General features: G+C 41.8%; 1 protein-coding gene across 5 annotated transcripts in view; it reads left to right on the top strand.

The window, feature by feature from the left end:
• CYSLTR2 (cysteinyl leukotriene receptor 2) overlaps positions 1-15,633 on the top strand; it is a 56,179-nt gene extending 40,546 nt beyond the window's left edge. For 4 of the 5 annotated variants that reach the window (XM_036904102.2, XM_036904111.2, XM_036904122.2 and 1 more), the window contains 2 exons: positions 1,797-1,867; positions 5,462-15,633. In XM_036904102.2, the coding sequence (XP_036759997.1) occupies positions 5,463-6,500 (1,038 nt within the window). In that variant the 5' untranslated portion in view covers positions 1,797-1,867; position 5,462 and the 3' untranslated portion in view covers positions 6,501-15,633. The remainder of the gene's footprint in view (positions 1-1,796; positions 1,868-5,461) is intronic. The other variant, XM_036904127.2, reaches the window with a different exon arrangement.
• Positions 15,634-15,898: the final 265 nt, after the last annotated feature.

Raw genomic sequence — 15,898 nt, 5'->3', positions numbered from 1 at the left:
ACACAAAAGACATATTAATAGCTTCCTTCTGAATTTGTGGCCCCAGTTTGGGAAAGGAAGAATTAAGAATTGAAGAGTAAAGATATAAATTACAAGCATCTGCAGTCAAGATATAATTATAAGCAACATTGTAAAAACACTCAGCAATTAACAATAGTTATAGGAACTTAACTTTTTTTAAAGCAAGGGATCTTTTAAAGGGATGATTTAAAAGTGTCAGAAGCACTGAAAGTTAACAGAATATTCTATTGACAAAAAGAAATCTTTACTAATATGACCATAAAAGTATCTAATGATTTTATATTTAAAAGTCCCAAACTCTAATTTGACTTTTTATACATTACTCATGTAATAATATACATAAGGATTTATTAATATGCCCTTATATATATATATACATTAAGGCATTCACAGTGTAAATACACAAATAAGTAATAAATTTAAAGTTTTTAAGTATGACTTTAAATCTATGAAATAAAATAATATGTATATCATATTGAATTTACTCTCTGAACAAAGTGTTTCAGCTTTCCTAAGAAACAAATTCATACTTATTATCATTGACATATATTTCTATTTCTCCATATTAACCACTTATATTAATTATCATCTTTCACCAAAGTAATCGCACTTCCTTTACTTCAGGCATAAAAATGTCAGAGGAGAGAAAATAAAGAATTTTTTAGAAATGTTTCTGTCTACAGCATTTATTTCATACAATTTAAACAATTTTTATGTATAAGCATACAGTTTAAAGGCATTTGCATATTTTGTTCATCTATTGCCATTCTAAGAAATAAGGTAAAAATTATATTTAATGATAAATGTTTTGAATCTGTTTCTTATGCAGAAATTGTTTAGGCATCTAAAGACCATTTATTAATTAACCATTTGTCTAAGGTCTTAAAGTTAGTTAAAGATCAGGAAATTGTAATTTTAGTTAACACAAGTAAATCCTTAAGATTTATAATAAATAAGAATTTTAGAAATTTAAACCTTTAAAAAGGCATTCATTATTATCACTTATTATAGTTAAATATAATTTTATATTGTGAATGTTGAAGTAAAATGAAGCCATTCATGTCAAGGGGTTTTGAAACAGAGCCAGAAGCCATTAGGGGTGTGGGCCTTACACGTGTTCTCACAGAGTGGAACGTAAACTTTTAAACTGTGCCAGATCACTAATATTCCAAGGACTCTGTGTGGACATCTGCAATTTGCTACAGTAACAGACTTTTGCTTAGTGGTAGCTTGATCAATCAATATATATTAGCCAAGATTGTCTGCTACCAGCAACAATCAGTATCATTTGTAAACAAATGTAATTCTTTGTAAAGCATTACCTTTTCTTTGAAAAACCCTGACTTTTGTTCCCTAGTGGGACACAATTTGGGTTGTTATCCAAATCTCCTCCCCAAGTTGCAAGTCTAAGACCTCAAATAGATGCTTTTTATTTCAGTGTCTACTTCTTTGTTTGACAATATGTATAATTTTTAATTTTAAGCAAGTTATGGGAATAGTGGAATTTGCTTAACTCATAAAAACCAATGTAGGAAATTCAATTTAATCAAAAGAAATTTAACTCTGGCCTTGTACAAACCAAAATATTGTGCTGACACTACTTTATATACCAAACTAATTTTTATAAAGACTGTGAATCATGCCAAAAATATTATCTTCTTTTAACTTGAAGAGAATGCCCTTTCTTCTTTTCTCATAATTGTGATAATAAAAGCTATTATGTAAATATACTTTTAGTGTCTACAAAATGATACACTTTTTTTGCTTTATTTCAGACATTTGGACTGTTTATCTGGACTAGCTATTCTTGGAATGTGCAAACTTAAAGTGAATGACTCTTGATCAGGTAACCGTTAATTTCCTAAAAGACAGAAAAAGAGAGGAAGAAGAATTGAAAAAAAAAAAGAAAGGGAGACTGCTCTAGATGAATATGACATTAACACTGAAAAACGATAATTATGTTCCCTCTGGAAAATGAGAGAAGGAAGGTTATGTATAGAAAAACAGATTTTGAAGTATGCACACAAAAAACAATGACATTAAAATTGGCTTAAGTCCTTTGCAATTTTATCAATGACTCTGATTTAAAAGCCAGCACTTATTAATCCTCAAACTGTAGAAGAAAGGAGGGTGCCAACTCCAATATTAAACAAAATAATCTATATTTTAGATAAATGATCTCCTCTTGAAGGTTTCTTCACTTTTTGTTCTAAAGTGCTTTTCAAGTAAACAATCTTTAGTATGTCAAAAACTTGCTTTTATATCAAAGGTTCTCCAAAGTGGACATTGCAATTCCAAATTGTCCCTGGTGAAATTGTACCAGTTGTAGAGAAAAGCACACACATGTGTGATACAGAAATAAAGGCTGAAGAGAACAGATCTTAGCTCTGGAAAAGGTGCAGTTGTAGGTTGAGTGGACCCCACAAGAGCTGTGGTGGTGTAAGGATGGTGCTTGTATGACCTTCTATCTCTGTAATTTGGGCAAAAGTCAATTATCTCCAATTAGGGCTGAAGAAACTAAATAAAGAAGTTCTCAGGGTCTCAAATATAAGATAGAGGAAGTCCTTCCAAGTTTTGAAATGATAATCTGACACAGAGTTCATCCGAAGGACAGTTTTTCTAAAGATCCCAGTCCCGAACTCCCAGCCCCTGGGCAGCTGGAGGATGGACTGGTGGGGCCTTCCTTGGCCTTTCCTCACAGACCTTTCCTTTGATAGGTGAACAACACTCAATAGACAGGCTATAGAATGGGTGTTAGAAGGCTAGAAAACAATTGTCCTGATTCACCGTATTTTCAAGTCTAATCAGTAACTCATAGTCACAAAAGTTTTATTCCCAGGGAAACAAAATAGACACACTGCTGATGGTTCTCAACGAAATATCAGGGCCCAGCTGAGTGTGAACTGATCTCCAGCCACGGACAGGGGTCTCAGATGTGTGCACTATTACTCGGCCAAGGCAGCAAGGACTTCCCATGAATCCCAGAGAAGCTGCAATCCTGTCGATGTGCCCAAACAAAGACCCTCAGAAACACAGCTTAGTTGAACAAGTCGGCTTTACTGCTAGCTGCAGCAAGACTTGTCCTGTCTTCCCTGGGATGTCTCTCAAAGTGTAGCATGTACAGGCAGGGGATGAACACTGTGTGTGCGGAAAGGGACCTTTCACAATAGCAAAAAAGGCCCTAAACAGAAGAACTAAAGAGTAGCTCTTTCTAGCTGGAATTCTGCAGTCATCCTAGGGCATCTTGCTCAAACAATAGCTAGCTTTTTTCTTTTTAATTAAACTTTTTATTTTGAGATAATTATATATTCTCATGCAGTTATAACTCTCATGCAGAAATAATAGGGAAATCTCTTGTACCCTTTCTTCCAGTGGTAACATCTTGCAAAACTATAGGCTAATATCACAACCAGGATACTGACATTGGTACAGTTATGATTCAGAGTATTTCTATTGCAAGGATTCCTCAAGCTGCCCTGTTAGAGCCAAATCCACTTCCCTGCCAGCCCCACCTTCTTACATCTCTGGCAACTACAAATCTACATTCTTTATTTCCTTAATTTTGTCATTTCAAAAGTGTTATGTAAATGAAATCATATTATGTATAATATTTTGAGACTGGCTTTTTTTTCATGTAGCATAATTCCCTGGAAAATGATCCAAGTTATTACATGTATCAATAGTTCACTCCTGTTCATCACTGAACAGTATCCCATGGTATGTATACTCCACAGTTTATTTAAATCATTGAAGGATATCTGGCTTGCTGCCAGCTTTCATCTATTACAAATAAAGCTGCTATAAACATTCATGTATGAGTTTTCATGTGAACATAAATTTTCACTTCCCTGGGATAAATGTCCAGGAGTACAATTACTGGATTTTATAGTAGTTACATGCTTAAATTTTTAAGTAACTGCCAAAGTATTTTCCAGAATGACTGTCATTTTGCATACTCACTAGCAGTGTATGAGTTTTAAGAGTTCTTTGTATATTCTATAAATGAGTCCTTTGTCAGATATGTGGTTTGCAAATATTGTCTCCCAGTCTGTAGCTTGACTTTTATCCTCTGAACAGGGCCTTTGTCAGAGCAAAAGTTTTTTGTCTTGATGAAGTCCAGTTTATCAGTTTTCCTTATATGGATCATGTTTTTGATGTCAAGTCTAAGAACTAACTCTATGTCTAGCCCTAGATCCCAAATATTTTTTCCAATTTTTTTTCTAAAACTTTTAGTGTTACATTTAACATTTAATTCAGTATCCATTTTAGTTAATTTTTGTATAAAATTTGAAGCTTGCATCAAGGTTCATTCTTTTGACCAGGGATATCCAATTGCTCCAGCACCTCCAAAAAAGACTCTTTCTTCTGTTGAATCACTTTTGCACCTTTGTCAAAAATGAGTAGGGCATATTTATATTCCAGTTTGCCAATCTGCTTTTAATTGGTACATTTAGACTATTTACATTTAATGTAATGATTGATTTGTTAGATAAGTCTGCCAGATTCTATACTGTATTTTCTTTGTCTTACCTATTGTATATTTTCTTTTTCTTGCCATCTTGTTGGTTATCTGAACACTTTTTAGAATTCCATTTTGATTTATCTAGTGTTTTTGAGTGCATCTCTTGGTATAGCTTTCTGGTGGCTGCCCTAGATATATATAAATCACTTATCACAGTCTATTGACATCATCATTTTACCAGTTCAAGTGAAGTGTGGAAACCTTACCTCCTTTATGTCCCTCTACCCCCCTTCATTTATAATATAATTATCTTTAAAATTTTCTCTGCATCCATTTAGAACCACATCAGACAGTGTTATAGTTTTTGTTGCAATCATCAAACACAACTTAGGCTCTAAAAGAAAAGAAAAGCCTATTGTGTTCATGAATACTTTTACTTATTGTGTCCTTTCTTCTTTTCCAGTGTTCCAAGGTTCTTCCTTCTATGGAGTCTTCTCTGTTACTTTGTCATTCTTTTAGGGTAGATCTGTTGGCAACAAATTCTCTTAGTTTTCCATCATTTGAGAGTGTCTTGATTTTTCCTTTATACTTGAAGGGTGTATATTCATATAGGTCTCTAAGATTGTTAGATCTTTCAGTACTTGAAAAATGTGTCACTTCCTTTTGTCTTCTACACATTCTTATCAGAAATCTGCTGTCTGGTCTATTTAAACTGCAGTGTTGCAGGGCTCACATGTCAACATGGACACTATGCCAGAAGCCCCCAGGTTTGATGCTTCAGCTTCATTCAAATAAATTAATTTTTATTCTACATTTAAAAAATGTATCACAATGTAATGGCACTTATAATAAAAACCTGATATATTTTTTTACTCAGCTTTCAAAGAAAAGCTAGTATTTCTCCCTGTTACATCAAAATCTAGAAAGATGTGAGCAGTGAGCAGGAAGTAACTTTGTGTCTGTTTCTTTTTAATCCAGTATGGAGAAAAAATTTACATCTTTGTCTCCATCCATCTCCATGCCAGAAATGGAACGCAATGGTAACTTCAGCAATCACAATAGCTACAGAAACTGCACAATTGACAACTTCAAAAGGGATTTTTATCCCATTGTGTACTTGACAATATTTGTATGGGGAGTGTTGGGAAATGGCTTTTCCATATATGTGTTCCTGCAGCCTTATAAGAAGTCCACATCTGTGAATGTTTTCATGCTAAACCTGGCCATCTCAGATCTCTTGTTTGCAATCACACTGCCCTTTAGGGCTGACTATTATATCAGAGACTTCAATTGGGTATTTGGAGACCTGGCCTGCAGGATTATGTCTTATTCCTTGTATGTCAACATGTATAGCAGCATTTATTTCCTGACTGTCCTGAGTGTCGTGCGTTTCCTGGCAACTGTTCACCCCTTCCGGCTCCTCCATGTCACCAGCACCAGGAGTGCCTGGATTCTATGTGGGATTATCTGGATCTTCATCATGGCTTCCTCATCAGTGCTTCTGCACACTGGCTCTGAGCAGAAGGGCAATGTTACATTGTGCTTAGAGCTGAATCCTGATAAAGTTGCTAAACTGAAGATTATGAACTACATCGCCTTGGTGATGGGTTTCCTGCTGCCATTCTGCATGCTCAACATCTGTTACCTGCTGATCATTCGAGTCCTGTTAAAGGTGGAGATCCCAGAATCCGGGCTGCGTGTTGCTCACAGGAAGGCACTGGTCACCATCATCCTTGCCTTGATCATCTTCCTCCTATGTTTCCTGCCCTACCACATACTGAGAACCCTCCACCTGATCATGTGGAAAGTGAGTCTATGCAAAGAAAGACTGCATAAAGCCCTGGTTGTCACACTGGCCTTGGCATCAGCCAATAGCTGCCTAAACCCTTTGCTCTATTACTTCACTGGGGAGAATTTCAAGGACAGACTAAGGACTGCACTCAACAAATGTCATCTACAGAAGACAAAGTGCAACTTTCCTGTCTGTGTGTGGTTGAAAAAAGAAGCCCAAGTTTAAGCAGTTACTAGGTGAGGCCTATTCTTGTATCTCTGTTCCACTTTTATTCACACATAGTCTCCAAATGACCAAGCTATTTCCAACAAGGTTTGATTCCCAACATCTAATTGACCATGACTTTTGTTAATAAGACCTACTTCAAAAATTTCATGAGATGTATTTTCAGTGGTTGAGTCTAAGTGAGAATGTAGCAGGAAAAACCTACAGTCTAGCAACTTGAAATGTCAGACTGGGGGAAAATGCTGAGCACAGTGCTAAGCTTTTCATCAAATCTCTAGCCCACCAAGAATTCTACATTTTTAACTTTAAGATAACCATAACTTGCCTAGCTTCTCTAGTTCCTCTGGCCCCTTCAACCCCCTGATTTGTTAGCCAATTAACAAAGCTCCTGGGGGATCCAGAGAAGGTAAGAAGAACATCCTAGGAATTCATGGCAAAGAATGGCCATGAAGAGGAAGGCTGCCCTCTCACAAAGTAGAGCCAAGCCCCAGAGAAAAACAGTGAGAGGAGAAGGACTGGGACAAGAGAGAGCTGGTGAGAAGTAGTGGAGGGGAGGAGGAATTTAATTTTGCACTGAAAGAGGGTCTCTAGCACAGTGAAGGCAAGAAGATTTGCCTCTCTCTTTTCACTGGGTTAGGAAGGGCAGAAAGACTAGGAGGACAGCCTGGGATCTTGCCCTAAGAGTTTATATATGGAATTATGAATGCAATAGTGGAGAAGGGGGTATCAATTTTACTCTTGAGATTTGGGTTTGGCTGACATCACTGCAATTTTCATTTCTGTACATCAATCCACTGGGTTGAGAGCCAGAATAGAGGAGAGGGCTCTCTGAGTTTGATTGGGCACTCAGAGAAAGGGTGGAGTGAAGGGCAAGTGGCTTTACCCCTGAAATTCTATTAATGTTTTAGCAGAACAAGTGTAGGGTGACTTTCCTTTTGAGAGTATAGAAAAGCACTGGATAGTTAAGAGGGGTTCCTTTCTGTCTACTGAAACAAGACAGAGATGACCAATTACTACCACCATGACAGCGTACTGCCAATAATTAAGTGCCCTCTCCGTGCTGCACAGACTGTGCCAGGCACTTCACATCTATCAATCCCATTTAACTCTCACACCAAAGCCCATTTCCATTTTATAGATGAAAAAATATGAAGCTCAGAGAAATTAAGAAATTTGAAGTTCACGCAGCTCATAAGATTTTTTGAAACCTCCATGCAGAAGGGCTGGCTGGGTGCTTCCTCCACTCTTCCCCCTGCAAACCTCCACAATGATTGGTTCAAAGTCTAAATAAGAATTTCCTTCCCCTTTCAGGCCCCTACCCCTCTACACTTTTGAGAGAAAACTGAACACCGAGGTTTTCTCTTTGGAATTGTTACCCCAGGCAGAACGGATGGTGGAAGGGAGGTGGTTTTCTGAAGCTAGGGAGTGACTAAGTGAAAGACTTCATAGCCTTACAGTCATTTCCTTACTCAGCTGCCAGAATGCTGATAGGCTCACCCTATCAAGACAGGAGCCTGGACAATGCTCCTATGGGAAAGTTTCTCAGCTGCAGAAGAAGAGAGACTGTTGGGGATTCCCCAGCATGAAAGCCAGTGCCTGTCCTATTACTTACCTGACAGAGAAGCCCCCACTGTAACTGATCCCTTCCACTCACAGAGAGCCTAATGAGCCTGTCAGAGCCCCACTCTCATTGTGAACAGTCAGTTATTGCCACACATGGGAGAAAAAAGCCCAAAGACAAAAAAACATCAACGAATAAGTGAAAGGGTAGACAGAGACATCTTCAGTATGAAAGATCACATTTTTATCATCCTTGTACTTTTTAAATATCAGAAACCTACTGGAGGATGTGCTCCTCTAAACAAGAGATTAAACCAAGATAGAAGAAAACATGCTATCTAGGAAACAAGGAATTCAACACAGGAGGAAGGTGAAGACAATTCCCAGGATGCTGGTTACAGCAGAAAAACAAGAAACTGATTTATACACACACACATTGGAGGGATTTATATTGTTCTTGGAGAGCTTGAGATACAGAGTGAAAATACATAGAAAAAACAAGCAAGTGAAAAGACAATAAGACAATGCAATTACTCAGTGCCATAGGGAAAAGAAACCATTAAGAAAGGAAATAAAGCCATAGTACACTACATGGCTCAGCTGTGAATAATTACAGAGATTAATGTAAATAGCAAAATACTGTGATAAAACTTGTTTTCAGGAAGTGAGGGGAGAGGATGTGTACGTGCTGAAGAGGGGTGTGTGGATAAAATTGCAATATTTCCAGAATCTCTCACCTGGCTTTAGTGCATCTCCATATCAGTAGGTTTTTCTAAGGGGTGGACAGAAGTAGTCCATCTCCATATTAATAGGTAATTACATGGATAAGCAAGGGCTTATCTGGACCAGAGAGACTGGGTGGAGCTCTCTCTTCTTCTGCAGCCAGGTCTGGAGAGACACAGGATGACTGCTTCTAAGATATAAACTGGTTTCTCCCACTTGATTTCTCCCTTTGATTTCAGTGTCAAAGGTATTTTGCCCTGGGATTTTTCCCCCCAGAGTTACATCTGGTGGTAGCTGGCAGGACCTCTGAACCTGAAAACTGTCTACATGTGTGCAACCCTTGGGTGGGCTGCCGCTAGAGATGGTAGGGAGATACCTAGAAATCCCCCTGTGGATGGTGGGAGGCCCCAGTGGCTGAAGCAGTAGAGGGTGCACTTTTACTTGGGAGATGCCTATCTGAGGGGCCTCTAGTGGGGAATTAGTCTAGGGTGAATCACCTCCTATACAGGTGAGGCCTTCCCCAGAATTGGGGAAGGACGGAGACACTGGAAGCTGCGGAATTAGCCCTTTGGGACATAGAAGACTGCTTAGAGGCCCTGAGTCACCATGTAGCAGCTGGGATTGTGGGATCTCTTTTCCTCAAGATAGTGGAAAGTGTTATGGAGGAGAAGGTTACTGAGGAAAGAGAGAGACTTCAGCAGGAGAGAGACACACTTCAGCATGGCTCAGAGGAGCTGGGTGATGACCTATGGGACGCCTTTAAGAAAGACAGACAGTTACTGAGAAGACAGGCCATGCTCCTGGAAAATTCCTTAACAGCAGCAATGGAGGAGGCAGGCAGAGAAGCCACATTACAGGACTCCTTGGAGGAGGAGGAGGAGGAAAGAGAGGTAGGTGCCTTTAGCCCCAGAGACAGTAGAGGAGATGTCAGGAAAGGATGGAAAGGATGAGGGGGTGGAGGCTGAGCGCTGATCTGTTGCTGAGGCCACTGCCCAAGGCACCAGCCTCTCCCATATTAAAGACCTGCCCAATTGTAATTAAGAAAATAAAAATGCAACAATAGTGGGCTCCTCAGGGGGAGGAGCTGCCCCCTCCCCAGGCTGTGGAGCACTCCATGCTCCACCCCTAAACCCAGGATGAGTTGGTGAACATGAACCAGTTTGGGCAGAGGCCATTGGAACCTCTGCCTACATGGCTTTTGCACCTCTGGGTTATGAGGGTGGAAAACATTGCTACATCGGGTTCTGAAATGGGTAGACTAGCTTCCCTGATGACTCACCCTTCCCTCCAGCAGCAGTTATAATGTGCCCATCACGCCTCAGGGAATTGGGCGCTTCTAGATCAGCTGACAGCAGCCATAAGGGAAGTTTAGCCTAATCAGGGTGATTTACCATACTTACCCACTAGCTGAAAAATGTATGCAGAGCTCCAGTAGGTGTTATTGGAATTGGGCATTAAAAATATCATCATCTATAATATGGACCCCTAGGGCCCCAATGAGGAGTTGTTCATGGTAAGAATGAGAAATCTGGTGCTCCATACAGCTCCCCCATCTCTCTTTGGGTCCCAAGTGACTATTGTTGCCCCCACATAGGGCAGCCCATAAGTGAGGCTACTCATACTTTAGCAGATCTGGGAGAGGTTGGAACAATAAGAGCACAGAAGGAAGTACAGGCTATAACTGAAAGGAGAGGTGCAAAGGGCCCCATGAAGGTCTCAAGGATCCAGACGTGGGTTGATTTGATAAAGTCCGGGGTAGTGAAAGAAAAACTTGATGGGCAGCCCAATAAGATCTTGTTAGAACTGTGGCACCAATTAAAGCCAGAGCAGCAGTTCCAGCCGCTGAATTCCAGGACATGGAAACCGGAGTCAAAGCCCCATGTCTGTCCTCTGTTCCTGCAGGACTTCCTGAGGGACAGTACTCAGGCTCTGCCTGGGCTCTCATCCCCAGAGGATGATGATTGGGCATCACGGTTTGATGGGGGTTGGGGGTCAAGGCCCCCACCTTGGGGTATGTGGTAGGGACTAGAGGCCACATGTAAAATTAGCAATTCATTGGTCCCCTGTGAATGTATGGCAGGTCCTGGCGCTGGTGGACACAGGAGCTGAGTGTTTTCTGATTCATGGCAACCCTGAGGGTTTTCCCAGGACCCCTGCTGTGATAGAAGGCTATGGGGGTAAAGCAGTTAGAGTGAAGAAAGCCCAAATCCCACTGGGGATAGGGCGTTTACCCCCAAAGGAGTATACGGTGTACATTCCTCCCATCCCTGAATATGTTTTGGGGGTAGATATCCTGCAGGGCCTGTGGTTGGTTACAGACCACTGCAGGTGAGTTCAGACTGAGGGGACATGTGGTAAAGGCAGATCTGAGGGGACATGCTAAGCACCCACCTGTAGCTCTGTCTGTACCTTGGAAAGTGACAAATACTAACCAGTATAAATTGCCTGTGGGGCACAAGGAAATTGGAGCAATTCTACAGGAGTTGGAGAAGGTGGGGCATCATAAAGCCCTATGAGTGGGCTCTATGTGCTTTTAATTCCCCAGTGTGGCTAGTGAAAAAATCAGATGGCCCCTGGCATATGACCATGAACAACAGGGAGCTGAATAAAATCACACCCCCTTTGCATGCTGCTGTCCCCTCTATAGCAGCCATTATGGACACACTCAGTTATGAACTAGGGATATATTATTATGTTGTAGACCTTGCTAATGCTTTCTTTTCTATTGACAGAGCACAGGATAGTCAGGAAAAGTTTTCTTTCATGTGGGAGGCTGGCAATGGACATTCACTGTCCTTCCACAGGGATATCTCCACAGTCCATTTGTATGGACTTGTAGCACAGGACTTGGCCACATGGAAGAAACCACAAAGGTTGTGGCTGTATCACTACATTGAGGACATTATGCTCACGCCTGATATTCTTGCAGATTTAGAAGGGGCAGTTTCAAGACTGCTGCAACATCTACAGGAGAAAGGATGAGCTGTGAACAGCAGCAAGGTTCAGGGACCTGGTTTGTCTGTAAAGTTCTTGGGGGTTGTCTGGTTAGATAAAACTAAAGTTATTCTGAAGCAGTCATAGACAAGGTCCAGGCTTTCTCTACCCCTACCACTGTGGCAGTATTACAAGAGCTTTTGGGTCTTGGGCTACTGGAGAGAGTTTATCCCACACTTGGCACAAATTCTGAAGCCCTTCTACTGGTTGGTATGAAAGGGCAGCAGGTGGGACTGGGATGAAACATATGCAGCTGCTTTTACTGCTGCTAAGCAAGTAATCAAGGCTGTACAGGCCTTGAGTGTAATGGATTCATCAAGGCCCTGTGAGCTGGATGTTATGGTTATGGGTGGGGTCTTTGGCAGAGGCTTGAATAGACATATGAAACTATTGGATTCTGGTCACAGCTATGGAAAGGAGCAGAGGTCTGGTACACCTTGATAGAGAAGCAACTGGCTGCTGTGTACACGCCTTGCTGGTTACAGAGCCCATCACTGGAACAACTTTGACCAAGTTAATAACCACCTATCCCATCATGGGTGGGTGTGAGACTGGACCCAAAGACCATGGAGTGGTGTAGTACAGGTGCCTACACTGGCCAGATGGGATGCCTACTTACAGCAGCGTAGCACCCTCTCTACTAGTCCCTCAAGTGGAGAACTACAATACTTAGTGGGGCCAGTGACATATACCAGTGGAAAGCAGGAACTTGCTTCTGAGCCTGTAGTAGCCAAAAGTCCATACCAGGAGGAAAAAGGCCCTATACCTAAAGATGCTTGGTATACAGCTCCAGTTGTGAACAGCCCCCAACGTGTAGGGCTGTGGCTTTCCATCCTAATACTGGGACAATATGAATGGAGGACGGAGAGTTAACGGGGAAGAGCAGGCCACGGGCTGAGTTGCAGGCAGTGTGGCTTGTGATCACCCAGGAGCCCTCCCCCATAGTTGTCTACACTGCTGGCTGGGCTGTCTATCAGGGCTTGACCCTGTGGCTACCAACATGGTACCATGCCATCTGGATGTTTGGTCACTGGCCCCTTTGGGGGCAAGAGCTGTGGCAAAACCTATGGGCCTCTGGTCAGACTAAGACTGTCACCGTATATCGTGTGACTGGCCATTTGCCTTTGGCCTCCCCAGGGAATGATGAAGCAGATACATTGGGTCAGGTGTGTTGGCTAGAAGGAAAGCCTGCCTCTGATGTGGCCCAATAGTTACATCAGGGTTTGTTGTATGTGGAACAAAAGACAATGTAGGCTGTAGCCAGTCAGTGAGGCTTGCTGTTGACCTTTGAAGAAATCAGCAGAGCCTGAAAGGAGTGCCTTGTGTGATCTAAGACTTAACCGAGTCCCGCAGCAACATGGGACAATAGTAAAGGGGCCGTTACCCCTTGTCAGGTGGCAGATAGACTACATCAAGCCTATCCCCATATCAGAAGGTTACCATATCGGTATGCCATGACTTGTGTGGACACAGCTACTGGACTGTTGATTGCTTTTCCTGCATGTCATGCAGATCAGCAAACTACCAAGAGGGGCTTGAAGCATCTCTTTGCAGCCTATGGCTAGCTGCAGGTGATTGAGAGCGATCAAGGCACCCACTTTACTGGACATGTGTTACAAGAATGGGTGCAGCAATTAAGAATAAAGTAGAAGTTTCATGTACCATATATCCCTACTAGGGCAGGCATGATAGAGAGGTACAATGGTTTGTTGAAATCTGACCTGAAGTCAGACACCAATTGTTGTCTGTGGGCTGATCAGTTCATTTATGGATAGTGCTGTGGCATTTGAATGAGAAGCCCCAAAGAGGAGCCTTGAGCCCTGTGGATATGCTAACACACATTGCTGCCTGTCCTATACAACTGTATGTGCAAACCAAAGAGGAGTTATTGAAGCCAGGATGTGGCCAGCAGAGCAACATCCTGCTGCCAGCCCTGGAGACACTGTCAAGTGGATGTGGCCCTGGAGATTTGAACACATGGACCAGTGATGGCTAGCTCTCCTAGCGAGAGGCCTAGAAGCTGGCCTCCTGTATATTCCTGGAATAACAGCAGAGTGGCCTCCAAAGATCACAGTGGTGCACCCAAAACATCCAGGAGTTAAGAGCATCTTGTGGGGAAGTTTTGTTTTATCTTTATGGTGAGTGCATGTACCTCCTGTAGCCCTATATATTGACCCATTTGTAACTCCCACAGGGAGTGGGGTGAATGTCTGGTTGGTACACTAGACCAGGACGAGATCCCATTTCTGCCACTGTTCTATCACAGGACCACTGTCTTGTATGTATCCTACCTGATGGACAAGATTTACCTATGCTGGTGTCATTAAAACATGTATCTTATCATCCTTAAGGTTATTTTATTCTACAGTCCCTGTGGCCTGGACGTGCCCCCTCGTGGCAGCTGCCATGTGATGATTGCTCTGAACTCCTTACCTGTTCAGTACTGACTATGGAATGGGCAAGCTATGGACTAAATCTGCGTAGAACTTTGAACTTAGCTGAATCCTCCAGGTTGAGGAGTATCATTATTTTATTGCTGCTGCTACTGTATGTTATTAGTCTGATTACAATGCTCCAGTTTTGTTGCACAGGGGCCATTATGGAAGATGGGGAACATCTAGATTGTGAGGAGAGAGTTCTGGAGGGTTGGACTGTGGGTGAAATTGCAGCATTTCCAGAATCTCTTGCCTGGCTCTGGTGCATCTCCATATCAATAGGTATTTCCAAGGGGTGGAGAAAAGTAGTCCATCTCCAGATCAGTATGTAATTATATGGGCGAGTGAGGGCTTATCTGGACCAGAGAGATTGGGTGGAGCTCTCTCTTCTTCTGCAGCCAGGTCTGGAGAGACACGGGATGACTGCCTCTAAGAAATAAATGGGTTTCTCCCACTTTATTTCTCCCCTTGAATGATTTCTGTTTCAAAGTTATTTTGCCCTGGGATTTTCCCCCCAGAATTACAGGGTGTAAGAAACTAAGTCCTCATCTTTCACTACAGAAAATGCATAGTAACTAAAGCTAGAGAACAATTAATAGCTGTGTAAAAGTGCTATTTAACAACAGTAGCAAAGCCCAGAAGAAAATGTGAAAAGAATTGATGGGGATTGCTCTGGAGACAAGTTGAGGGTGGTAGGATAGGTGGGAATTTCTTTTTCGTTTAAAAACCATTTAACTGCCTAACTTGTGAATATGTGTTGCTGAAATAAAATTAAAATTAAGATAAAATTAAATTTTAAAATTCAAATTAATTCTGTGTTTTTTATTAAAAAAGAAGAGAAGAAAGGCCACCAGAAATGGAAATTGAGTACAGACAGGAGAAAGGAAAGCAGGAAAAGACTTGGGCCTCTGATGGAAGCCCACCCAACCCCACCAAGGGAAGGAGTCCCATCCTGGAGTGAGGGGAGTCAGTTCCTGGGGTCCGAGTGGCTTCGACAATCATCATCTCATAGAACCGAAACAGAAAGGGAAGTTGAACTTCAAAATTCAACTAAGGTTTCTGTGGGCCTTCTCTTCAGGTACTGGCTGGGTCCCATGTCCAAATCCCCTCAAGAGAACAAGTTGACTTTGGGAAGCCTGAGGCTACACGCTTCCTACTTGTACCCAGAAGAAGCAGGGTAGCTCCTGCCTAGGTCATCTAGCAGAAGTCATGGGTTTCCCTTTGATCAGATCCACTCAAATTATACACCAGCTCCTAAACTAAACTGAGGAAGAAGGGGCTGCTCTGACCAACTGAGGAAGATCAGTCTACACTTGGAGTGGGGACTGGGCTTAAACCTACTGAGATATCCCTGGAAGAGGGATGAAAATGGGCTTACAGATGCCATATATACTGCATTGCAGGTGAGGTGGAAAGAGAACTGCCAGCCAGCCAGGCATCAACATGGGGCATGGCCTGTGTTGAAATGGCAACCCGGAACCTGAGGAGGGTGGAGAAAAGGGTGTGCTAGAGGAAGAAAGGCAAAACCTAAAATAAGAGTTTATATTACAAAGTTGTAGGGATTTTCAAATGGTAATTAGAAATCTCAACAAGTCCCCAAAGGTAAGATAGCCCATAAAAAGCACAGAGAGCAACCACATCCTTAGGAAGAGAGCAGTAAAAGAGGGTTGTGAGTTACTAGTGTCT

The sequence above is a fragment of the Manis pentadactyla genome, chromosome 17, assembly GCF_030020395.1.
Source record: "Manis pentadactyla isolate mManPen7 chromosome 17, mManPen7.hap1, whole genome shotgun sequence".
NCBI lineage: Eukaryota > Metazoa > Chordata > Mammalia > Pholidota > Manidae > Manis > Manis pentadactyla.
Note: the sequence above shows the minus strand (reverse complement) of the source record. Positions and strands in the feature narration are given on the sequence as shown.